At 44.9% G+C, this 26,736-nt stretch overlaps 1 protein-coding gene across 1 annotated transcript; it reads left to right on the forward strand.

Moving 5' to 3' along the window:
- Positions 1-1,645: 1,645 nt before the first annotated feature.
- Positions 1,646-26,463, forward strand: LOC307180547 (diacylglycerol O-acyltransferase 2-like protein 6; the record flags this gene model as incomplete). Its single annotated transcript, XM_079910927.1, is given in 10 exon segments — positions 1,646-2,023; positions 13,504-13,594; positions 13,596-13,630; positions 14,144-14,191; positions 14,194-14,213; positions 14,582-14,786; positions 16,194-16,368; positions 25,654-25,747; positions 25,749-25,866; positions 26,315-26,463. Coding segments are annotated over 10 exon segments (1,026 nt in total). The 5' UTR covers positions 1,646-1,932.
- Positions 26,464-26,736: the final 273 nt, after the last annotated feature.

Raw genomic sequence — 26,736 nt, forward strand, 5'->3', positions numbered from 1 at the left:
TCGTCTATCCGGGATACTCTCGCCCTCCCCACATCTGTGCTTTGCCCTGGAAGAGCCCAGACCCACCTCTTTCCTCTCTCCCTTCTCCCCTGCAGATTCTGAGCAGACGTGCTCTAATACGTCTCACCCTGTATGTGGCCAACTAGCCCCCAAGAAGCAGCTTGGTAACCCCAGCTAGCCAGGGGGAAGAAAAGAAAGAGGAAGAGGAGGAGGGGTGGCATGTCACGTGGCCACGGAGGGTACACTGGGGGAGGACAGTACATCCCATGGGGCACCAAAACCGTCCCCTAAGCTCAACTCTGAAGATTCATATTAGTCAGTCTAATCGAGGAGGCCCAAGCCAGAGTGGGAGGTAGGGAGGGAGAGAGAGTTCCACTAATATTCCTGGAAAAGGCTAAGGAATCAATATTTCCTTGTACTTGTAGGACACTTGATACCTTTTTGTATTTAATTTTCCCAGCAACCTTTTTGATTACATTCAGAAGATTTTTTTTGAGCACCTACATTAGAGGCCTTATGCTGAGAATTACTGGCCTTTTCCTTTAGGGCACTTATCAGAAATTCAAGTGTATAGACAGTTTTGTAAGGTTTTGTTTTGTTTTGTTTTGTTTTGTTTGCGGTACACGGGCCTCCCACCGCTGCGGCCTCTCCCACTGCGGAGCACAGGCTCCAGACACACAGGCTCAGCGGCCATGGCTCACGGGCCCAGCCGCTCCGCAGCACGTGGGATCCTCCTGGACCGGGGCACAAACCCGCATCCCCTGCATCGGCAGGCGGACTCTCAACCACTGCACCACCAGGGAAGCCCCTTTCGTAAGTTTATAATGTCTGTCTCCTCCACTAGACTGTGAGTTCAGTGAAGGCAGGAATCATGCCCATCTTCTTCCCCAAAGAATCCTCAACACCTAGAACAGCACCTGGCAAACGGTAATCACTCAACAGATAGTTACCGAAAAAAGGAATCCACAGGCCTGGGACCTGGAGACAATCTTTAATTTTGAAAGGGCTGGTGTGCAGAAGCAAGCCTTTTAGCCTGAAATATAATAGATGTTCAGTAGACATTCATTTTATTAAACGAAGAATAATAATAGGAAACACTTACAGTAATACCTCCTGTGTGCCAGGCCCAGTGCTAAGTGCTTTACATTCACCCACTCAATCCTCAGAACAACCCTATGAAGCAGGTACTATTATTATCCCCATTTTACAGTTGGGGAAACCGAGGCACGGCAGTTTGCCAACTTGTAAGTGGCAGAGCTGAGATCTAAACCCCAGCTATCTGGCTCTGAAGTCCATGCCTTTAGCCGCTAGATTGCCTCCCAACAACAGATCTAGAGAGACAGAGCGATTCCCCCACAGCGTCCGGGGAGGAACTTGGCGGAGCCAGGACCAAAAGCCAGGTCTGCTCTCTGTGCAATGCTTCTCCCATTGGCCACTGGTACAGAACCCCTGGGAACAGAGGCACAAGGAGGGATCTGAGAAGTCTAGATATTCATGCAGAAGAAGGCTCTAGTCGACTAGGTGGCTCTCAGCAGAAGACAGGAGGAGTCAGAGAGCATCCACCAGGGCAGACTGCTTTTCAGAGATCCTATTTGAGGCCTAAGCCATTCCCTTTTCCTGCACTAATATATCAGGGACCCCTCCTCACACACACACACACACACACACACACACACACACACACACAGGGCGCTAGAACCAGCCCGAGGCAATTGAGCACCTGTGGGGAAAGGATGCATATTAGAGAGATTAGAAAGTATGAGCTAAAGCCTGGTGTGTGCATAGGAAGTTGTGGGGAGAGAACAGGGAAGACTGGAGAAAAGGCTAAAACCTCCAGCAGATGAAGGGACTCAGTGATGAGATTAAAGCAAAGCACCTGCAATCAGCTCAGCTCTGGAGGCACCAGCCTTCTTATCACAACAGAACAGCACCATGGCCATGGCCTTCCTCTCCCATCTGGATCTTCAGGAAAGCCTCCAAACACTCTCTGTTTTGCAGTGGATCTCAGTCTATGTCTTTTTAGGTGAGTGAACCCCAGGGGCTGGAAAGCACAAGGGAACAGATGAAGAAAGAGACCAGGAATCTCCAGATGAGGAGGGCTCCAAAGAGATCATTTGGTTGGTCCCCTCTCTCTGGGAAGGACTGTGCCTCTCCACCCAGAGAGATGGCTACTGTTGAGTCCATTAGATTTCTCTCCTCCCATCTGAGGGGCATGAAGGCCAGGAGTGAGGCTGCAGGTTTCCTGGTTTAAAGATCACCCCAGCCCTCTCTCAGGACTGCCCCCTGTGAACTAGCTGAAAAGAGTCCTATTCGGGGGCAGGGGCAGAGTTGGTGTTACTGGGTAGATGTAAGGTGATTTTCCAGTATAAGACTATGATGAGAGAATTATGGAAAATCTGCGGGCTGCGTGAGTGACTCATTAGACAGAATTTTGAGAAAGGGCCAGTTCTTCAATGGACTCAGAGAATGACAGTCATCAGTGCCGGGCAAATGGGCTGAGAGCTCGAAGCTTTTCTCAGTCAGAAACCAGGGCTTTGTGAGCAGCCAATTACAGGGGCAAGTTTGGAAACTGGACGTGGAGAAATGTCATCCTGAAGGATGGGACAGGTTAGGAGGCTGCCAAGTCCAATCTGTGGGAGGCTATATGACCCCGTAGAGCAGTGGTTCTTAACTAGGGACCTATAGACCTAGAATGAGGCAGGGAGGGACAACATTGAATTTGGATGGAAAAAATTACCTGTTTGTTTTCACTAACCTCATATTGAAATGATGAATGTAGGCAGCAAACCACAGAAATAACCTGTGAATTTGTCGGTAATAGACATCACAGAGATTTACATTTCACATGCCAGTTGTTGCAGTCATCTCAAAAGTTCATTTATGGGCTTCCCTGGTGGCGCAGTGGTTGAGAGTCTGCCTGCTGATGCAGAGGACACAGGTTCGTGCCCCGGTCCGGGAAGATCCCACATGCCGTGGGGCGGCTGGGCCCGTGAGCCATGGCCACTGAGCCTGCGCGTCCGGAGCCTGTGCTCCGCAACGGGAGAGGCCACAACAGTGAGAGGCCCGTGTACTGCAAAAAAAAAAAAAAAAAAAAAAAAGTTCATTTATGCTCGTTACCACTTCCAAATTCCAACAGTTATTGGAACTACCATTAGGCGTGGTTATTTAATGCATAAATCAAGAAGCCCATGTTACTGTACGACATTTTTGGCAATATTTTGATAACGGTGTTTTACTATGATGAGTTTCCTTTGTAAGTCTGTGTATTTTATTTTATGCATTTAAAAATACTATTCAGAAAAGGGCTTCACCAGACTGCCAAAGGGGTCCATGGCCTGTTTCCCACTAAATACTCCTTACAGAAAAGTGTCCTTCCTTCCTTCCTCCCTCCCTTCCTCCTTCCTAATTCTTTTCTTCCTTCTTTTTCTCACCCTCTTTCCTTCATTCTTTCTGTCTTGCTCAGAGCCTCCCTCAGCGCTTTTCCTCCTTCCTGAATGATGTTCAGAATCATGGCTGATTACTGAGCACAACTGGGAGTGATGGGGGAAAACGTAGGGAAGAGGGGGAGAGAAAAGGCAGAGAGAGGGACAAGAAGGAGGAAAGAAGCGATGAGAGAAGAATGAAGAGATGGTTTGGGGGAGATGTGGAATATAAATATTCATGACCCTTGGAATTAGGCAATGCTCCTGAGAGCCCCTCTGAGGCCCAGCTTCCAGTTAAAGGATGGCTCTCCATCTGTCTCTTCTTTTCTGGGCTTTTATTGCCATCTATCTAAACTGTTGCAATATCCTCTTTCCTGGACTTCTATTCTCCACCCTCTCCCATATATTCCACTGCCTACAGCCAGAAGAGTCTTTCAAAGGCATCTTTGATTATAGCCCTCTGCTGCTCAAAAATAGTCAGCGGTTTTCCCTTGCCTTCTTGATGAAGTACAAATGTGTTATTGTGGGCATTCAAGGCCCTGCTCCACTCTCTGCCTCAAACTTTTTTTTTTTTTTTTTTTTGCGGTACGCAGGCCTCTCACTGTTGTGGCCTCTCCCGTTGCGGAGCACAGGCTCCGGACACGCAGGCTCAGTGGCCATGGCTGACGGGCCTAGCCGCTCCACGGCATGTGGGATCTTCCTGGACCGGGGCACGAACCAGTGTCCCCTGCATTGGCAGGCAGACTCTCAACCACTGTGCCACCAGGGAAGCCCCCTGCCTCAAACTCTTTACCAGCTCCTCCCCCTACTCTTCCCCTAGGTGAAGCTCGTATTCCAGGCAATCTATTCACAGAACAAAAAGAGCTACCATACGACCCAGCAATCCCACTACTGGGCATATACCCTGAGAAAACCATAATTCAAAAAGAGTCATGTACCACAATGTTCATTGCAGCTCTATTTACAATAGCCAGGACATGGAAGTAACCTAAGTGTCCATCGACAGATGAATGGGTAAAGAAGATGTGGCACATATATACGATGGAATATTACTCAGAAACGAAACTGAGTTATTTGTAGTGAGGTGGATGGACCTAGAATCTGTCATACAGAGTGAAGTAAGTCAGAAAGAGAAAAACAAATACCATATGCTAACACATATATATGGAATCTAAGAAAAAAAAAAGGTCATGAAGAACCTAGGGGTAAGGCGGTAATAAAGACACAGACCTACTAGAGCATGGGCTTGAGGATATGGGGAGGGAGAAGGGTAAGCTGTGACAAAGTGAGAGAGTGGCATGGACATATATACACTACCAAACGTAAAATAGATAGCTAGTGGGAAGCAGCTTCACGGCACAGGGAGATCAGCTCGGTGCTTTGTGACCACCTAGAGGGGTGGGATAGGGAGGGTGGGAGGGAGGGAGATGCAAAAGGGAAGAGATATGGGAACATATGTATAACTGATTCACTTTGTTATAAATCAGAAACTAACACACCATTGTAAAGCAATTATACTCCAATAAAGATGTTTAAAAAAATGCCAAGGTTACTTACTCTCTCACTCCTTCACTTCTGCTCTATTTCCTACACTTAAAAGATTCCCTGGGCTTCCCTGGTGGCGCAGTGGTTGAGAGTCCACCTGCCGATGCAGAGGACACGGGTTCGTGCCCCGGTCCGGGAAGATCCCACATGCCGCGGAGCGGCTGGGCCCATGAGCCGTGGCCGCTGGGCCTGTGCTCCGCAACAGGAGAGGCCACAACAGTGAGAGGCCCGCATACCGCAAAAAAAAAAAAAAAAAAAAAAAAAAAGATTCCCTGATCACCCTTCCTGGACTATCCCTGGACAACCCTTCCTTTGAGATACTGCTCAAGTCATACCTTCTCTGCAACATTGTCCTGGCAACCTGAGACTACATTATCTGTGAAAGTCCAGAGCACTTTGGAAAATTCGGTTGCATAGCAGCCTTTATACCCTTTGCCTCCTCTACCCAATAAGCTCCATGAAAACAGGAGCCACGTCTTGTCATTGTTCTATTTCTTGCAACACCAGGCTTGACACTGTTGATTCTTCCAGATTTCTTCTCCTCAGTAAAGACCTTTAAGTCCACCTCTTGTTCTTTTTTCTCTCTCATGGACATCTTTTTGTGTGTGTGTGTGGGTCTGCCTCGTATCTCTGGTTGCTGATAATACAAAAAATAGAACATACTCTTGGGAGTCAGACAGACCAGGTCTGCCATTTACTTGTTATGTGAGCTTGTGCAAGTAAGTCGTTCACCCTCTACCATTGTAGAACAGAGCTCTCAAGACCATTCTGATAATCAAAGAGGAAAGAAAACCCTCAGTCGATGTTCATTTTCTTTCTGTGATAGAAATTGACATTGGAGCCCAACCACCCCACCTCAGAAGACGTTTGATCAACAGAAAAGTGACTACCACTTCTAAGACAGGCACCTTAGACTCTGATTTCATTGCACCTTCAGGAAGAATAATGAGTAACTAGATCCTAGAAAATGAGGCAGATACTCTGATACCTTCCAAGCATTCCCGCAGGCCCTTTCAAGGCATCGTTCACTTCACTACTCCCTCTCCTTCACCCCCTACATCCAGTCAACTGCAAACCCCTGAACATTCTGCCTCCATAGTATCTTTCAAATTGATTTCAGAAGTAGTAGCCTATTTCAGGTTCCCATTGCCTCTCATCTAAGTCACTGCAACTCTCAGCTGACCTCCCTGCCTACCGTTTCTCCTGCTCGCACAGTCATCTCAAATGATCTCACTGATACACAGATATGATCACGCTCTTCCTCTGCTAAGAACCATCACTGGCTTCTCATTCCATTCAGTATGGGACCTGAGCTCCCCTGCTTCCTTCCCAGTGTCATCTCCTGTTCCATGGCTTCCCATGCTCCCTGTACTTTTGCAGGTTATGGTATTACTCACAGACCTTGGACTCTTCCATCTCCAGGCCTTCGTTCGAGCTCTTCCTTGTGCGTGGAAGGCCCTTCCACCACTAATCTGTCTGTCAAAATCCTACTCTTCCTTCAAGATTCAATTTAAATCTTACCTTCTGTAAGAAGCCTTTCTAGGTTGCCCGGTAGTAAAGAATGGCCTTCTCCTTTTGTCCCCATATAATGACATTTGAACCCTAACTGTATTGTTCTCACCCTCTAGGATATATCCATTATTTATGGTATCAGTTTTCCCCTCTAGACCATGAGTTTCTGGAAAGCAGGAACTTTATTTTTTACATGTCTTAATATGACTTAAATTAATTAAGCATACACAAAGTGCTTAAAGTAGCTCTTGGTTCATAATAAAGACACAACAAATGCTACATACTTTTTTTCCCAAAGCTTGAAATGAAGATACATGACCTCTCTGAGCCTCAGTTTCTTCATATGTAAAATGGGGATAATAAAATTATCTACCTCTCAGGGTCGTGAGAAGATTAAATGAGATAATGTACATTAAGTGCTGAACAGAGTGCCTGTTGACAATAAATGCTCTATACAAGGTATCAGTAACCATACTTACATTATTTTCATCGTTTTCATACTTATGCTCTTCACCCTCCTCCTTCCAGGCCCCAAGCCTGCCCCCATTGCTTCTAGCACAGGGATTTCACACGAGGTATGCTCAGTCTATGTTTGCTGAATTACTAAATTATCTTTTTTTTACTCCCGCGGGTTCTTACATTTATAGTAATACAGATCCAATAAGTAATCACAAAGCCACAGAAATTCGTCTTTGACAAACCAGTCACGTTCTTGGATTTCTGAAGGCTTTGAGCCAACTGATTAAGACGCCAGGTTTTCGCTTTACACTAGAAATGACAGGCTGCCCATAGCCTTACACACTCATGCACACCCTGGAACCTCAGAAGGCCTTTCTTTATTTATTTGGAATAAGGGCATTGGTGGTTTCTTTCCCTGTTACCATTCACCTGCCACTTAGAGAATTTTGAAATCAAACTTCCCTGTGCTACAACTGAATGTAACAAATATATTTATCCTGAATCATCCTCCTGTGCTTGGCATTATGCTGAAGGCTGTTTTCAAGAAGCTTACTGTCTAGGGCTTCCCTGGCAGCGCAGTGGTTAAGAATCCACCTGCCAATGCAGGGGACACGGTTCGAGCCCTGGTCCAGGAAGATCCCACATGCCACGGAGCAACTAAGCCTGTGCACCACAACTACTGAGCCTGCGCTCTAGAGCCCGCGAGCCACAACTACTGAAGCCCGCGTGCCTAGAGCCCGTGCTCCGCAACAAGAGAAGCCACAACAGTGAGAAGTCCGTGCACCGCAAGAAGACCCAACGCAGCCAAAAATAAATTTATTAAAAAAAAAGAAGCTTACTGTCTAAAAGGCAAAGGGCCAGACATGTAAGGTGCTAACTACACAAGCAGCAAAATGAAACAGGGCCAAATAGATGCAGAAGTAATGTGCTGTGGGTGTGTAGAGGAGGGAACTCTTCATTCTGACCAGAGAATAAGCAAAGATATCATCAAGGAGGTATCATTTGAGCTAAGCCTTGACGGCTGAGAGAATTTTGATATAGACAGAAAGTTGGAGAGAGGGTAGTCAGAATAAGGGAACAGCATCACCAAAGGCATGGAGAAGTGAAATTGCATGGTGGGTTGAAAGAATGGGGAGTAGACTAAGGTGGTTGGACCCCCGTTTCCCATTCTTCAGCCGTTTGCCTCCCACTTTCTGGTTCTTTCCACAGCTGAGTACCACCTGTGCTATTATTACTTAACATTTTTTCCCCAAATTGACTCATTCCTGTAAGCTAAATTAATATATTCTTTTTTTAAAAAATTATTTATTCATTCATTTATTTAATTTTTGGCTGCATTGGGTCTTCGTTGATAGGCGTGGGCTTTCTCTAGTTGCGGCGAGCAGGGGCTACTCTTTGTTGTGGTGCACGGGCTTCTCATTGCAGTGGCTTCTCTTGTTGCAGAGCACGGGCTCTAGGCACACGGGCTTCAGTAGTTGTGGTACGCGGGCTGTAGAGCACAGGCTCAGTAGCTGTGGCGCACGGGCTTAGTTGCTCCACGGCATGTGGGAACTTCCCGGACCAGGGCTTGAACCCGTGTCCCCTGCATCGGCAGGCAGATTCTTAACCACTGCACCACCAGGGAAGCCCCTAAATTAATATATTCTAACAGGAAACTTTACATTACCACCATGAATTCACTTTTATTCACTACACATTAAAATAACTTTCCATCCATGAGCCACTTCAGATCACCCCATGTCCTTACGGTGGTCTGGGTATGATCACCTCATGCTAGATCATAAGGGGTATGAGTGCCGGTGCTGAGAGATGAGGCCAAGAAGGTGTATGTGGCCGGCCCATGGAGGGCCTTAAACACCAGGCTAGGGCTTCCCTGGTGGCGCAGTGGTTGAGAGTCTGCCTGCCGACGCAGGGGACACGGGTTCGTGCCCCGGTCCGGGAAGATCCCACATGCCACGGAGCGGCTAGTCCCGTGAGCCATGGCCGCTGAGTTTGCACGTCCGGAGCCACAACAATGAGAGGCCCGCGTACAGAAAAAAAAAAAAAACCACCAGGCTAACATGTTCAGACTTTATCCTGTCAGCAGTGGGAAAATACTGAAGGCTTCAGAGGAGGCAAACAACATTATGACTGTGCCTTAAAAATATATCTGCGGCATGGAAAATAGACTGGAGGGGAAGAGACCAGCAGGCAAGAATAGACAAAAGCCTGCAGTCCAGACCAGAGGAGATCAAGTTCTAGACCACAGCAGTGACAGTGGAGACAGAGGCAGGAGGATGAATGGGAGAGATTTTTTTTTGGAAAGGGAGAGAAGTTAAAGATAGCTCCAAAATGTTGAAACTGTGACATTTATCCTGAGGCCTGAAATATGAATAGGAGCTAGCCAGGCAACGAGCTGAGGAAAGAGTCTTCCAGGCAAAAGGGACAATATGCACAGAAGCCCGGAGGCTGGGGAACAGAATGAGTTGAAGAAACTGACAGAAGAACAGTATGGTGGCATGCAGAGAACTAGGGGGTGGCCAGGGGCTCCATCACGGAGGACCTTCAGAACCAAGTTTATGAGACTGGACTGGATCCTAAGAGTCATGGGAAGCCATGTGAGTTGTTGAATTATTGAATTACCATTAACCCCCAGAGGTTCTCATATTTATCATTAAGTTTGATCCGTTAAGTAATCACAGAGCCACAGAAATGTCTCTTTGACAAACCAGCCATGTTCTTGGTTATATGCTATAGAAGGACAGAGATTTGCATTTAACATGCTGGCTGCATCATGGCTCAAATCGAAGCAGGTAACCTGTTTAGGAGACATTGGCAGTCGGCTTAGAGAGAGAGAATGGTGGCTTGGACAGGATGGTAGCATGGAGGTGGGGAATAGAATAATTTGAAAGATGTTTGGAGGACAGAACTGACGGGAATTAACAATTGACTAAAGGAAAGCGATAATTAGAGCTCAGTGGTGAAGAGTACAGTCTCTGGAGGAAGAGTGTGAGTTCTCAACTCTGGCTCACCCACTAGCTGGCTGTGTGACCTTAAGTGGTTATTTAACTTCTCTGAACCTGGGTTCCTCATTCACAAAATGAGAATGCTTATTGTCCTAATGGGGGCTTTATGAAGATTTAATAAAATACACATGTAAAATACTTAGTTTTACATGATGAGTGTACAGTAAATGTTGGCTATTACTATATGGGGAAAGTGAGCAAGAAAGATGAATCAGAAATGATTTGAAGAAAGGACCCAGTTAGATTCATATTGGTACCATCTTTAACTTAAGCTAGTAATCATTAGTAATTGGAGGGTGTACAGGTTTACATTTATTTTTTTTAAGTCAAGACCAAGGGTGAAAAAGGATATTACATAATGGTAAAAGGGTCAATTCACCAAGAAGACATACTATCCTAAATGTCTATGCACCTAGCAATAGAGCTTTAAAATATATGAAGTGAAAACTAACAGAACTGGAAAAAAAATAGACAAATTAACAATTACATTTGAAGACTTCCTTGAAAACCACAAACAACCAAAACTCACCCAAAATGAAACAGATAACGTGTAACTATTAACTAAATTAAATTTTAATTTTGGAAGGTTATAAACCTTCCAAAACAGAAATCTGAAGACCCAGTTGGTTTCAACGGCATATTCTTCCAAACATTTTAAAGATGATATATCACAAATTCTACACAATCTTTTTCAGAAAATAGAAGACGAAAGAACACTTGCCAACTCATTTATGAGGCCAGACCCTGATACGAAAACCAGACAAAACAGTACAAAAAAGAAAACTACAGACCAATATCCCTCATGAATATAAATGCAAAAATCCTCAAAAAAAAAAATACTAGCAAATCAAACAAATATACCATGACCAAGTGGGCTCTATCCCAGAATGCAAGGGTAAATATTTGAAAATCAATCAACGTAACCTAGCATATTAACCACCTAAGGGAGAAAAAACACACACAATTATATCAATTGATGTAGAAAAAGCATTTGACAAACTTTAATCCATGATAAAATCTCTCAGCAAACTAGGAATAGAAGGCAACTTTCTCAACTTGATAAAGAGCATCTGTAAAAAAAAAAACAACCCTGCAGGTAACATCATACTTAATGGTGAAAGACTGAAAGCTTTCTCTCTAAGATGAGGAGCAAAGCAAGTATGTTCACTCTCACCATTTGTATTCAACATTATACTAAAAGTCCTAGCAAGTGCAATAAAGCAAGAAGAAAAAAAAAAGAAAGAAAAGCATTCAGATTGAAAAGTAAGAAATACAACTGTCCTAATTCACAGATGACATGATCACCTGTGTAGAAAATCCCATTAAATTAAATACTTTTAAAATCTACTAAAAAAAATCCCTCTAAGGGTGTGGAGAAAAAGGAACCCTCTTGCACTGTTGGTGGGAATGTAAATTGATACAGCCACTGTGGAGAACAGTATGGAGGTTCCTTAAAAAACTACAAATAGAGTTACCATATGATCCAGCAATCACACTCCTGGGCATAAATCCGGAGAAAACCATAATTCAAAAAGACACATGCACCCCAATGTTCATTGCAGCACTATTTACAATAGCCAGGTCATGGAAGCAACCTAACTGTCCATCGACAGATTAATGGATAAAGAGGATGTGGCACATATATACAATGGAATATTACTCAGCCATAAAAAGGAACGAAATTGGGTCGTTTGTAGAGATGTGGATGAATCTAGAGACTGTCATACAGAGTGAAGTCAGAAAGAGAAAAACAAATACCGTATGCTAACACATATATATGGAATCTAAAAAAAAAAAAGGTTCTGAAGAACCTAGGGGCAGGACAGGAATAAAGACGCAGACGTAGATAATGGACTTGAGGACATGGGGAGGGGGAAAGGTAAGCTGGGACGAAATGAGAGAGTGGCATTGACATATATACACTACCAAATGTAAAATGGATAGCTAGTGAGAAGCAGACACATAGCACAGGGAGATCAGCTCAGTGCTTTGTGACCACCTAGAGGGGTGGGATAGGGAGGGTGGGAGGGAGATGCAAGAGGGAGGGGAGGGGATCTGGGGATATATGTAAATGTATAGCTGATTCACTTTGTTATACAGCAGCAACTAACACACCATTGTAAAGCCATTATACTCCAATAAAGAAGTTGAAAAATAATTAATAATGATTCATATTTAACTTTATCTGAGTTTTCTTCTGAAGCTTACCCAGCAAATTTACTCTCATCTTTTTTAAAAAATAAATTTATTAATTAATTTATTTATTTTTGGCTGTGTTGGGTCTTCGTTTCTGTGTGAGGGCTTTCTCTAGTTGCGGCAAGTGGGGGCCACTCTTCATCACGGTGCGCAGGCCTCTCACTGTCGCAGCCTCTCTTGTTGCAGAGCACAGGCTCCAGACGCGCAGGCTCAGTAGTTGTGGCTCACGGGCCTAGTTGCTCCGTGGCATGTGGGATCTTCCCAGACCAGGGCTCGAACCCGTGTCCCCTGCATTGGCAGGCATATTCTCAACCACTGCGCCACCAAGGAAGCCCCCTACTCTCATCTTTTATGAGGGTCAGAGGTAGCAAGATTTGTATCCATGGCAATCTTCCCATAAAATTCCTCCCCCTGCTATTTCCTATTTAATTAGTATGCTTACAACAACCACTTCAGCCAGCTCTTGTAAGGGGAATTCAGCCTATCACTAAGGTTTCTTCTACTCCATAACACGACTTTTTTTTTAAATGCCCATTCCATCTTTTTCCTGTTATTTTCATCTAAGCCCAAAATGCTAGAGACAAACCTGCTGGCAGGTAACTCTTGAGTTTCTTCCCCTTCTCTGAAACTTTTATCTACTATGATGTTATCTGGTCAAAGAAGTCATTCCTTTAGCTGGGTATTTTTAAATTCACAATATGTGTACTGAGCCCCTCTTTCTCATGAATGCATATTTTAAAATGGAATTCAACTCCCACTGCTGTAAGATGTACCATGTCTGCACTTCACAGCCTGCTGTGACCCTTTCTTTGCTAACAGAGATGATTTTTTCCCCTTCTGAACTTTTGAGACATTTTGAATGGGACAAAATCGAACAAAGTAAAGCAGTTTCTAATATGTGTTTTCTTCTCAGCATCAAACAGCCCGTACACTGCAGGCCGCCCCTCTCCACTAGAATGTGCTGACAGAGCAGTTCCACAAAGGAAGGAGGGCTGAGCTTTCAGAAAGAACTTCCTGAGGTCCCAGAACGGGGATGTAAGCCACCGGCCCAAGATGCTGTTTCCTTCCAATTGCCAAGTAGTGCTGTCCTTTGACCCCAGCTGAGGACCTACTCTGAGAACGTCATGGTTCTGCTGTCCTCAGTTAAGATCTCAGCCACCAAGGGGACCCAGATCCAGGGACTCAGAGGTCCTCCCGGACCACAGCAGAGCTAGGAGGGGGTTAGGGGGTCGGGGGGGATGAGGAGAGAAGAGTCTCACACCGGCCTCAACCTGCTCCTTCACTACAGAGCAGAGATCGGGGTTATGAGAGGTGTATTAAACTTGAAGGGAACTGAAGGGCATGAACCCTTTGCGTCCCCTCAGGAGCTATTCCTATTCTTCTTATACCCTACTTTTTGGTGTTCACTAAGTTCGGCATGCTGTCCGTGCTCGCCTTAGCCTGGCTCTCCTATGACGAACACCCACAGTCAAGGAAAGAAACAGGGGAAGAGTGGTGGTCCCTGTCTGTACCAAGGATGGAACCACAGGGCTGGGGTGGGGGTGGAAGGAGAGAGTGAGAGAGACAGAGGGAGAAGAGGTGGGGAGAGGAAAGAAGAGGAAAGGGAAAGGAAAGGAGGTCAGGGAGGCGAAGCGAAGGAGAGAGGGAGAGGAGCACAGGAAGGTAGAGGGATGGGGTGGGAGACAGGAGGGCAAAGCTCAGCAAGTAACAGAGGTCTCTGCCAGGATGCCCAGGAAGAATTGAGGCTGGTTTCTGGGTGGGTGCTCCCAGCCTCCTGCTATTTCCCTCCCACCTTTCTGACTGCTCCAGAGGAGCAGGGGCTTCCTGTGTCTCCTTGAGGGTTGGATTCAGGGACAGTACCTATAGCTCTGTGCCCGATATGGAAATGTGAGAAAGAGGCCCCTCTAGTGACCTGAATGTTTTAAGAAGAACCCTCCACCTCCAGGAGAAGTAGAGGGATTGGCAAGATCTCACCCAGTCTTTCCTTCCCTTCTGTACCTGCAGGTGGTAGGCGTTCAACTTGGGTACGAAACTGGACCCTCTGGAAGCATTTCCAAATTTCTTCCCAGTAAAGATGACTACGCTTCCACTGGGTGCCCTCAGTCCCTGTTGCCCAGACACTCCCTCTCCATTCAGCCCTATGTTTTCAAAGGCTTTGGTGGCCAGCAGTGGACATCAAGGCCCAGAGGCATAATGCAGAGCAGGGACCCAAGATGGATGGGCAGGTGGGGAGACAAATGGATAGCACCTTGCCTCAGAGTGGCAGACCCAGGTCAGCCTCTCTGAGCATCATAACCCCTGGCAATCATGTGACAGTGAAGACATCCCAGTGAATAGGGATTTGGAGCTCCCCAAGGGAAACACAGGCTACCTACCGGGATCTGAGTCCACATGTCCTCTCTTCCTTCTATCCACTACTCTGATTCAATCTCCCTCTAACAGCTGGTGAAGACTCATGACCTCTGTCCCAAACACAACTATATCATTGCCAACCACCCCCATGGCATTCTCTCTTATGGTGTCTTCATCATCTTTCCCACTGAGGCCACTGGCTTTGCTCGGATTTTCCCAGCCATCACTCCTTATGTAGGGACCTTGGAAGAGATCTTCTGGATCCCAATTGTGCGAGATTATGTGATGTCAATGGGTGAGTACAAGAAATCATTCCATTCTCTGACCTACCTCAGGGCTCCAACTTCTATAAGCCTTGACAGTCAGTCCAGTTCTCACTCCCTGCTGGAAGAGGACTTAGTAGGAAATGAGTCCAGAACACACTGAGCCAGTAACAGGAATATGTGGCCAAGCCTCAGGTTCTGTCCAAGATCTGGGAGGTGGGGTTTGATTAGGCAGCAGGATAAGTTATAGGCATTCATAAGAGTTGCCAAGGATCCTTTCAGAAGAGGAAGCAGAAGCCTGGAGTTCAGGATCAAAGCCAAAGTGGAAAGCAGAAAGCAAAAGCCAAATATCAAAACCAAATATAAGGAAAATGAGGCATGAATGGTACAGCTCAGATGAACTTTGCCTGACTCTTGGGGGATGTCAACTGGCTTCTTTTGGCCAGTCATTTACGTAGCAGCTCTCATCTCAGGGCATCTCAAAGACACTTTCAAGTCTTTCATACTAGCTGGTACCCTCCTGGCCCATGACCCTCATCTCCTGCGAACCCCTTTGAACTTGCGTAAGACATCAAGGGATAAAGGATAGGCATCTGTCAGAATCCAGGACAACTTCCCCATGCCAGGCTTCAAGCCGGGGTACTGTGCCAAATGTCCTTCTCTTTGGATGAATATCCATCCTTCTTGACACCAGAAAACAACTGAAGCCAAACATTAAAAGGTAAGATACATTGATATCTGGAGGGGCCAGGTGGCACCACTAGAGTCCCAGAGGATGGTTCTGCTCCCCTCTGAGGTTGGTATGAACCTGGATCTCAAGGACTGTGGCCTGGAGCCAATGTCTTCCATCCCAGGAGGGAACAGAAGGTGAGCACAGGGCAGAGTTGGGAAGCAGAGGTGAGGAAAGACTCTGTGACTGTTGTAGAGCAGCAAGATGTCATTCCATGGTTCATCTACATTTCAATTTGGCTTGGACAGGATCCTGGGTCTGCCTACTCTCCAGAACCCGCAGCCACTGGCTTCCCTTTGCCGGGTTGCTCTAAGGAGGAAGCAGGATGGTGGTGGCTATTCCTCATTACTCCTAGGGAAGAGAACTCTGGAGAGCCTCAATTGCCATCAGCCTGGGGAGAGTGGAAGACAGCTGTAGTTCCTGGGTAGAGAAGGAAGGGATGGGCTTAAATACTATAGAGCTAAGAGAAAGTAGGCAGAAGAACTCAATGTAGCCCCAACTGTTGTAGCACAGAGCTGCAAGGCAAGCAGCTGACCCTAAGGACCAACCTCAGGGCTAACCCAGGATGTGGAGGTTAAAGACAGAAGAGTGGAAACAAGCACAGTCTGGTGACAGAAGAACTGTCTCCAGCAGGAAGACCCTGGAGGAACCCCTTACCCCGTCCTCAAGCACCAAGTTTGTTATACCACTTGACTCTTTGGTTTCACAGGTGTGTGCCCAGTGAGTGAGTTGGCCTTGAAGTATTTGCTGACCAAGAAAGGCTCGGGCAATGCTGTGGTTATTGTGGAGGGTGGATCTGCTGAAGCCCTCTTGTGCCACGCAGGAGCCTCTACCGTCCTCCTTAAACAGCATAAAGGTTTTGTGAGGTTGGCACTGAAGACAGGGTGGGTCCCTAGGTTCTGGTGCCCTATCATCAGGGTGCCATAGGTCCCCTGTAGCACCTATCCAGAATGGTGCCCTTCCTTGGAAACCTGTTAGAGTGGGTTCCCTCTTCATTCTGACTGCTTCTCTCTACTCGCTCACACTGTGCCTTAAGGGTGTTTGGGCCTCCAGACACATTCTGGTGGGTACTTTTAAAGCTTGAAGTTAGAGAAAAAACAGTAAAAGACCTTTACCTTCTGCCCATTAGCCTGGTAGGCTGGGGGTCTGGGGAAGTGGGGCTTCAGTCTATATCAACCCATGAACTGCGAGGCCCATAGAACTTACCCAGGGCAAGGAAGGCACTGGGCTTGATGCTGTGGGGATTGCAAACATGCAAAAGACATGGATACTGCCCCCAAAGAGCATATAATCTGGTTTGAGAAATAGAATGCATTCATTCCACAGTTACTGAACAGCTACTGTGTGTCAGGCATAGTACTAGGCATTAAGGATATAAAAATAGATAAGACCTGGTCCTTGCCTTTAAGGAACTCAGAGTCCAATGGAAGACAGACATATTCACATATAATTACAAAATATTTCCAGAAGCCAGCCACTTACCATCTCAACTATCGCCCCCTGGTTTACCACCCCATCGTCTCTCCCCTGGATTATTACAACAGTCTCCTAAGTGCTCTCTCTGCTTCTACCCTTGCCTCCCTCACATCCAAGAGTCTATTCTCAACCGTGGCCAGGATGATCCTATTCAGCGTGAGTCAGATCATGTCACTACTCCAAATGCTCCAGTGGCTCCCATTTCACACCGAGCAAAACCAAAGTCTTTACAAGGGCCTGCAAGACCCTAACTTATCTTGCCACATCGCTGATCTCATCAGCCACTGCCCTCCCCCTTGCTCACTCCATTAGAGCTACACTGGCTTCCTTGCTGTCCCTCCAACAAGCCAAACGCTCCTCCCTTAGGGCCTTTGTTCTACTTGTCCCCTCTGTCTGGGACATTATTCCTGCAAATAACTCTTTGGCTTATTCCTTTACCTCCTCCAGGTCCTTGCTCAAATGTCTCTTCTCAATAAGGTCTATCCTGACCATCCTGCTGGATCTTTTTCCCATTGCGCTTATCATCTCCTCATACATCATCAATTTTATTTCTTTACATATATGGTTTTCTATTTGTTCATTATTATTGTTTATTGTCTGTCTTCTCTCAATAAAAGGTAAGCTCCATGAGGACAGAGATTTTTTTTTAATCCATTCTGTTCACTGATGTGTCCCCAGGGCTTAAAAAAATGCTGGCACGAAGAGGTGGTAGGAGATCGAGAAGATGGCGGAAGAGTAAGACGTGGAGATCACCTTCCTCCCCACAGATACACCAGAAATACATCTACACGTGGAATAACTCCTACAGAACACCTACTGAACGCTGGCGGAAGACCTCAGACCTCCCAAAAGGCAAGAAACTCCCCACGTACCTGGGTAGGGCAAAAGAGAAAAGAATAAACCGAGACAAAAGAATAAGGACGGGAGAGCGCAGGGGGAGGACTGAGGTTGGCGGCGTGAGCACAGCTGGCAGGGGGTTGGTGCACCATGGCTGGCAGGGAGGGAGTCCGGGGAAAAGTCTGGACCTGCCGAAGAGGCAAGAGACTTTTTCTTCCCTCTTTGTTTCCTGGTGCGCGAGGAGAGGGGATTGGGAACGCTGCTTGGAGGAGCTCCAGAGACGGGCGCGAGCCGCAGCTGACGGCACGGACCCCAGAGACGGGCATGAGATGCTGAGGCTGCTGCTGCCGCCACCGGGAGGCCTGTGTGCGAGCGCGGGTCGCTGTCCGCACCTCCCTTCCAGGGAGCTTGTGCAGCCCGCCAATGCCGGGGTCCCGGGATCCAGGAACAACTTCCCCGGCAGGGCGCACGGCGTGCCTCGTGGTGGTGCGGCATCCCGACGGCCTCTGCCATCGCAGGCTTGCCCCGCATCCGCGCCCCTCCCTGCCCCCGGCCTGGGTGAGCCAGAGTCCCAGAGGCAGCTGCTCCTTTGACCCCGTCCTGTCTGAGCGAAGAACAGACGCCTTCCAGCGACCTACACGCAGAGGCACAGCCAAATCCAAAGCTGAGCCCCAGGAGCTGTGCGAACAAAGAAGAGAAAGGGAAATCCCTCCCAGCAGCCTCAGAAGCAGCGGATTAAAGCTCTACAATCAACTTGATGTACCCTGCATCTGTGGAATACATGAATAGACAACGAATCATCCCAAATTGAGGAGGTGGACTTTGAGAGCAAGATTTACTATTCTTTTCCCCTTTTCCTATTTTTGTGAGTGTGTATGTGTATACTTCGGTGTGAGATTTTGTCTGTATAGCTTTGCTGTCACCATTTGTACTAGGGTTCTATCCATCCATTTTTTTTTTTCTTTTTAAAAAAATTTTTTTCTTAATAATTATTTTTTATTTTAATAGCTTTATTTTATCCTTTCTTTCTTTTCTTTCTTACTTGCTTCCCTCCTCCCTTCCTTCCTTCCTTCCTTGCCTCCTTCCCTCCTTCCATCCCTTCTTTCTTTCTTTCCTTCTTTCCTTTCCTTCTTTCTTTCTTTCTACTTTTTCTCCCTTTTATTCTGAGACATGTGGATGAAAGGCTCTTGGTGCTGTAGCCAGGAGTCAGTGCTGTGCCTCTGAGGTGGGAGAGCCAACGTTAGGACACCGGTCCACAAGAGACCTCCCAGCTCCACATAATATCAAACGGCAAAAATCTCCCAGAGATCTCCGTCTCAACAACAGCACCCAGCTTCACTCAACGACCAGCAAGCTACAGTGTTGGACACCCTATGCCAAACTAGAAAGACGGGAACGCAACCCCACCCATTAGCATACAGGCTGCCTAAAATAATAATAAGTCCACAGACACCCCAAAACACACCACCAGACATGGACCTGCCCACCAGAAAGACAAGATCCAGCCTCATCCACCAGAACACAGGCACTAGTCCCCTCCACCAGGAAGCCTACACAACCCACTGAAACAACTTTAGCCACTGGGGACAGACACCAAAAACAATGGGAACTAAGAACCTGCAGCCTGCAAAAAGGAGACCCCAAACACAGTAAGATAAGCAAAATGAGAAGACAGAAAAACATACAGCAGTTGAAGGAGCAAGATAAAAACCCACCAGACCTAAGAAATGAAGAGGAAATAGGCAGTATACCTGGAAAAGAATTCAGAATAATGATAGTAAAGATGATCCAAAATCTTGGAAATAGAATAGAGAAAATGCAAGAAACATTTAACAAGGACCTAAAAGAACTAAAGATGAAACAAGCAACGATGAACAACACAATAAATGAAATTAAAAATACTCTAGATGGGATCAATAGCAGAATAACTGAGGCAGAAGAACGGATAAGTGACCTGAAAGATAAAATAGTAGAAATAACTACTGCAGAGCAGAATAAAGAAAAAAGAATGAAAAGAACTGAGGACAGTCTCAGAGACTTCTGGGACAACATTAAACGCACCAACATTCGAATTATAGGGGTTCCAGAAGAAGAAGAGGAAAAGAAAGGGACTAAGAAAATATTTGAAGAGATTATAGCTGAAAACTTCCCTAATATGGGAAAGGAAATAGTTAATCAGGTCCAGGAAGCACAGAGAGTCCCATACAGGGTAAATCCAAGGAGAAATACGCCAAGACACATATTAATCAAACTGTCAAAAATTAAACACAAAGAAACATATTAAAAGCAGCAAGGGAAAAAACAACAAATAACACACAAGGGAATCCCCATAAGGTTAACAGCTGATCTTTCAGCAGAAACTCTGCAAGCCAGAAGGGACTGGCAGGACATATTTAAAGTGATGAAGGAGAAAAACCTACAACCAAGATTACTCTACCCAGCAAGGATCTCATTCAGATTTGATGGAGAAATTAAAACCTTTACAGACAAGCAAAAGCTGAGAGAGTTCAGCACCACCAAACCAGCTTTACAACAACTGCTAAAGGAACTTCTCTAGGCAACAAACACAAGAGAAGGAAAAGACCTACAATAACAAACCCAAAACAATTAAGAAAATGGGAATAGGAACATACATATCGATAATTACCTTAAATGTAAATGGATTAAACGCTCCCACCAAAAGACACAGACTGGTTGAATGGATACAAAAGCAAGACCCATATATATGCTGTCTACAAGAGACCCACTTCAGACCTAGAGGCACATGCAGACTGAAAGTGAGGGGATGGAAAAAGATATTCCATGCAAATGGAAATCAAAAGAAAGCTGGAGTAGCAATTCTCATATCAGACAAAATAGATTTTAAAATAAAGACTATTAGAAGAGACAAAGAAGGACACTACATAATGATCAAGGGATCGATCCAAGAAGAAGATATAACAATTGTAAATATTTATGCATCCAACATAGGAGCACCTCAATACATAAGGCAAATACTAACAGCCATAAAAGGGGAAATCGACAGTAACACATTCATAGTAGGGGACTTTAACACCCCACTTTCACCAACGGAAAGATCATCCAAAACGAAAATAAATAAGGAAACACAAGCTTTAAATGATACATTAAACAAGATGGACTTAATTGATATTTATAGGACATTCCATCCAAAAACAACAGAATACACATTTTTCTCAAGTGCTCATGGAACATTCTCCAGGATAGATCATATCTTGGGTCACAAATCAAGCCTTGGTAAATTTAAGAAAATTGAAATTGTATCAAGTGTCTTTTCCAACCACAATGCTATGAGACTAGATATCAATTACAGGAAAAGATCTGTAAAAAATACAAACACATAGAGGCTAAACAATACACTACTTAATAACGAAGTGATCACTGAAGAAATCAAAGAGGAAATCAAAAAATACCTAGAAACAAATGACATTGGAGACGCGATGACCCAAAACCTATGGGATGCAGCAAAAGCAGTTCCAAGAGCAAAGTTTATAGCAGTACAGTCCTACCTTAAAAAACAAGAAACATCTCAAATAAACAACCTAAACTTACACCTAAAGCAATTAGAGAAAGAAGAACAAAACAACCCAAAAGTTAGCAGAAGGAAAGAAATCATAAAGATCAGATCAGAAATAGATGAAAAAGAAATGAAGGAAACGATAGCAAAGATTAATAAAACTAAAAGCTGGTTCTTTGAGAATATAAACAAAATTGATAAACCATTAGCCAGACTCATCAAGAAAAAAAGGGAGAAGACTCAAATCAATAGAATTAGAAATGAAAAAGGAGAAGTAACAACTGACACTGCAGAAGTACAAAAGATCATGAGAGATTACTACAAGCAACTATACGCCAATAAAATGGACAACCTGGAAGAAATGGACAAATTCTTAGAAATGCACAACCTGCCAAGACTGAATCAGGAAGAAATAGAAAATAAGAACAGACCAATCACAAGTAATGAAATTGAAACTGTGATTAAAAATCTTCCAACAAATAAAAGCCCAGGACCACATGGCTTCACAGGCAAATTCTGTCCAACATTTAGAGAAGCGCTAACACCTATCCTTCTCAAACTCCTCCAAATGATAGCAGAGGGAGGAACACTCCCAAACTCATTCTATGAGGCCACTATCACCTTGATACCAAAACCAGACAAGGATGTCACAAAGAAAGAAAACTACAGGCCAATATCACTGATGAACATAGATGCAAAAATCCTCAACAAAATACTAGCAAACAGAATCCAACAGCACGTTAAAAGGATCGTACACCGTGATCAAGTGGGGTTTATTCCAGGAATGCAAGGATTCTTCAAAATACGCAAATCAATCAATGTGATAAACCATATTAACAAATTGAAGGAGAAAAACCATATGATCATCTCAATAGATGCAGAGAAAGCTTTCGAAAAAATTCAACACCCATTTATAATAAAAACCCTGCAGAAAGTAGGCATAGAGGGAACTTTCCTCAACATAATAAAGGCCATATATGACAAACCCACAGCCAACATCATCCTCAATGGTGAAAAACTGAAAGCATTTCCACTGAAATCAGGAACAAGGCAAGGTTGCCCACTCTCACTACTCTTATTCAACATAGTTTTGGAAGTTTTAGCCACAGCAATCAGAGAAGAAAAGGAAATAAAAGGAATCCAAATTGGAAAAGAAGAAGTAAAGCTGTCACTGTTTGCAGATGACATGATACTGTACGTAGAGAATCCTAAAGATGCTACCAGAAAACTACTAGAGCTAATCAATGAATTTGGTAAAGTAGCAGGATACAAAACTAATGCACAGAAATTTCTGGCATTCCTATACACTAATGATGAAAAATCTGAAAGTGAAATCAAGAAAACACTCCCATTTACCACTGCAACAAAAAGAATAAAATACCTAGGAATAAACCTACCTAAGGAGACAAAACACCTGTATGAAGAAAATAATAAGACACTGATGAAAGAAATTAAAGATGATACAAATAGGTGGAGAGATATACCATGTTCTTGGATTGGATTAATCAACATTGTGAAAGTGACTCTACTACCCAAAGCAATCTACAGATTCAATGCAATCCCTATCAAACTACCACTGGCATTTTTCACAGAACTAGAACAAAAAAATTCACAATTTGTATGGAAACACAAAAGACCCCGAATAGCTAAAGCAATCTTGAGAACGAAAAACAGAGCTGGAGGAATCAGGCTCCCTGACTTCAGACTATACTACAAAGCTACAGTAACCAAGACAGTATGGTACTGGCACAAAAACAGAAATATAGATCAATGGAACAGGATAGAAATCCCAGAGTAAAACCCATGCACATATGGTCACCTTATCTTTGATAAATGAGGCAGGAATGTACAGTGGAGAAAGGACGGCCTCTTCAATAAGTGGTGCTGGGAAAACTGGACAGGTACATGTAAAAGTATGAGATTAGATGACTCCCTAACACCATACACAAAAATAAGCTCAAAATGGATTAAAGACCTAAATGTAAGGCCAGAAACTATCAAACTCTTAGAGGAAAACATAGGCAGAACACTCTATGACATAAATCACAGCGAGATCCTTTTTGATCCACCTCCCAGAGAAATGGAAATAAAAACAAAAGTAAACAAATGGGACCTATTGAAATTTCAAAGCTTTTGCACAGCAAAGGAAACCATAAACAAGATGAAAAGACAACCCTCAGTATGGGAGAAAATATTTGTAAATGAAGCAACTGACAAAGGATTAATCTCCAAAATTTACAAGCAGCTCATGCAGCTCAATAACAAAAAAACAAACAACCCAATCCCAAAATGGGCAGAAGACCTAAATAGACATTTCTCCAAAGAAGATATACAGACTGCCAACAAACACATGAAAGCATGCTCAACATCATTAATCATTAGAGAAATGCAAATCAAAACTACAATGAGGTATCCTCTCACACCGGTCAGAATGGCCATCATTAAAAAATCTAGAAACAGTAAATGCTGGAGAGGGTGTGGAGAAAAGGGAACACTCTTGCACTGCTGGTGGGAATGTGAACTGGTACAGCCACTATGGAGAACAGTATGGAGGTTCCTTAAAAAACTACAAATAGAACTACCATATGACCCAGCAATCCCACTACTGGGCATATACCCTGAGAAAACCATAATTCAAAAAGAGTCATGTACCAAAATGTTCATTGCAGCTCTATTTACAATAGCCCGGAGATGGAAACAACCTAAGTGTCCATCGTCGCATGAATGGATAAAGAAGATGTGGCACATATATACAATGGAATATTACTCAGCCATAAAAAGAAACGGAATTGAGCTATTTGTAATGAGGTGGATGGATGTAGAGTCTGTCATACAGAGTGAAGTAAGTCAGAAAGAGAAAGACAAATACCGTATGCTAACACATATATATGGAATTTAAGGGGAAAAATGTCATAAAGATCCTGGGGTAAGACAGAAATAAAGACACAGACCTACTAGAGAATGGACTTGAGGATATGGGGAGGGGGAAGGGTAAGCTGGGACAAAGCGAGAGGGTGGCATGGACATATATACACTACCAAACGTAAAATAGATAGCTAGTGGGAAGCAGCTGCATAGCACAGAGAGATCAGCTCGGTGCTTTGTGACCACCTAGAGAGGTGGGATAGGGAGGGTAGGAGGGAGGGAGACGCAAGAGGGAAGACATATGGGAACATATGTATATGTATAACTGATTCACTTTGTTATAAAGCAGAAACTAGCACACCATTGTAAAGCAATTATACTCCAATAAAGATGTAAAAAAAAAAAAAAGAAGAAGAGGTGGTAGTGTTCTTCCTCAAAAAAAAAAAAGTGCTGGCACATAGAAAGAACTCAATACATATTTGTTGAATGAAAGATGTGCCATAATGGATATATGTATAAAGCACTATGGGAGCACCAACTGATGGAAAGCCTTCCACCCAAAGTAGAGGTTTCATAGGTGGGTGACATCTGAACTGTGAATTGAAATATCAGTAGGCATTACCAGTTAGACCAAAAGGGAGAAAAATACAGGCATTCAGTGAGGTCCTATGATGACATGTCTGGCACTATGCCAGGCCCTGGGCTTCAGAGATGAATAAGACATAGTTCCCCCTTTTGATTAGCTTGCTGTCTACTGGGAGTCAGCCAGGCAAGGTGATGACTGTAGTACAGAGTTGGGGTAGTGTTAGTGTAGGAAAGAGGTAAGCACCAGATGAGGGAGGTGGGAGTGGGAGGAAATGGAGGGGCTCAAAGAACTGGAGGTGGTTCAGGGGATGAAATTGGAGCTGAGTAGTGAAGGGCGAAATAGAATTAGTCACGTGAAGGCAGAGGGAAGGCGTTTCTGGCAGAGGGAGCAGGATGTACTAAGGCGCATAGGCAAGCAAGAACGTAGCACACTTAGTATGGCTAAGCAGATTGCAACAAAGGGCTGAGGAGAGGGGAGGCTAGCCAGGTAGGCAAGGCTAGAGCACAAAGGCCTTGCTAAGCAGCGTGGCACAAAGTGAGGAGCTCTGGAAGAGTTTTAAAGAGAAGAGTGACATGTCCAGATACACAGTTTAGGAAGATCACTCTGGATGCTGGGTACAATAAGGGCTATTAGATTTCCTGAGATTACTTTCCTCCCATCACAAGACAAGGTGCAGCAACTCCCCTCAAAGTGTTCACTTGTGGGAGGTGGGTGTGGAGCATAGCAAGAATGAGACACAAGGCTGGAGATGCTTGGGTTCTTGGACTCTTGTCTTATAATGGGGAGATTGTAGAGGTTTCCTACCTTGGAGAGGGTTTCACTGCGGGGAGTTTCCTGGGAGAACTCACACTCCTGCACGTCTCTTTGCAGATCATACCTTGTTCCCTCCTATTCCTTTGGAGAGAATGAGGTTCACAATCAAGAGACCTTCACTGAGGGCACGTGGCTAAGGTTCTTCCAAATAAACCTTGCAGGACAGAATCAAAAAAACCCTGAGACTAAGTTTCTGTACCTTCCACGGCCGGGGCCTCACTCGAGGATCCTGGGGCTTCTTGCCTTTCAATCGGCCCATTACCACTGTTGTTAAGTTTTTCAGCATCTTTGGACCACTCTGGTTCTTGATTCCCCCCATTCAGGTCATCCCTCAAGTCTCAGGGGACCTGGCACACAGCTGGGACAGGCAATGGGAATTCCAGTGGCCGTGGTTGAGGGCAGGGTGGGGAGGACAACTAAACAGATCAGAGTTGTGGCCATTCACGGGAGGGACACAGTTCAGCAGCTGCCATGAGGGCATCATTACTCGCATACATTCCTTCAGCACTCTCTGAGTTTACTCTCATTCTCTTAAGCATGCACGAGATTAGGTATTTGGAGAACATGGGACAGTATGGGGTTGGAGCAGAGGGAAAGAACAAAGGAAGGGAAGGGGACCCAGATACTGAGTTTCAGTATGTGGCTCCCTCTGAGGAATGGGTAATTTGAGTTGGGTGGGGGGAAAGGTCTGATGCTTGTCTCTCCTCCTTCCCCACAGCTGGGGAGCCCCTGCCAATTCCCAAGATTAAGAAGCCAAACAAAAAGATGGTGGACAAGTACCACGCACTCTACATCAGGACCCTGTGCAAGCTGTTTGACAAAGTACAGTATGGCCTCCCTGAGACCCAGGAGCTGACAATCATATAATAGGAGCTGGATTTCCCCATTATTGAACCCCCAACGCATTAAGGGATCCAAGTAGGGCCACATGGAAAGTAGAATCTGGGGAGAGGGGGAGATCTCAGGGTTGAGTGAGGAGGCCAACCAAGCCAGAAAGTACTTAATGAGTCCAGCTTACAGGAAGGAACCAGAGGGATGGAGAAGAGTGGGCAACAACCCAGTTTAGTAAGCAGAGTCTTGTGAGTCCACAGATATTTTCTGCCTCCCTGACTCCAGCCAACTCTGATCAGAGGAATGAGA

This window comes from Stenella coeruleoalba (genome assembly GCF_951394435.1).
Source record: "Stenella coeruleoalba genome assembly, chromosome: X".
Taxonomy (NCBI): domain Eukaryota; kingdom Metazoa; phylum Chordata; class Mammalia; order Artiodactyla; family Delphinidae; genus Stenella; species Stenella coeruleoalba.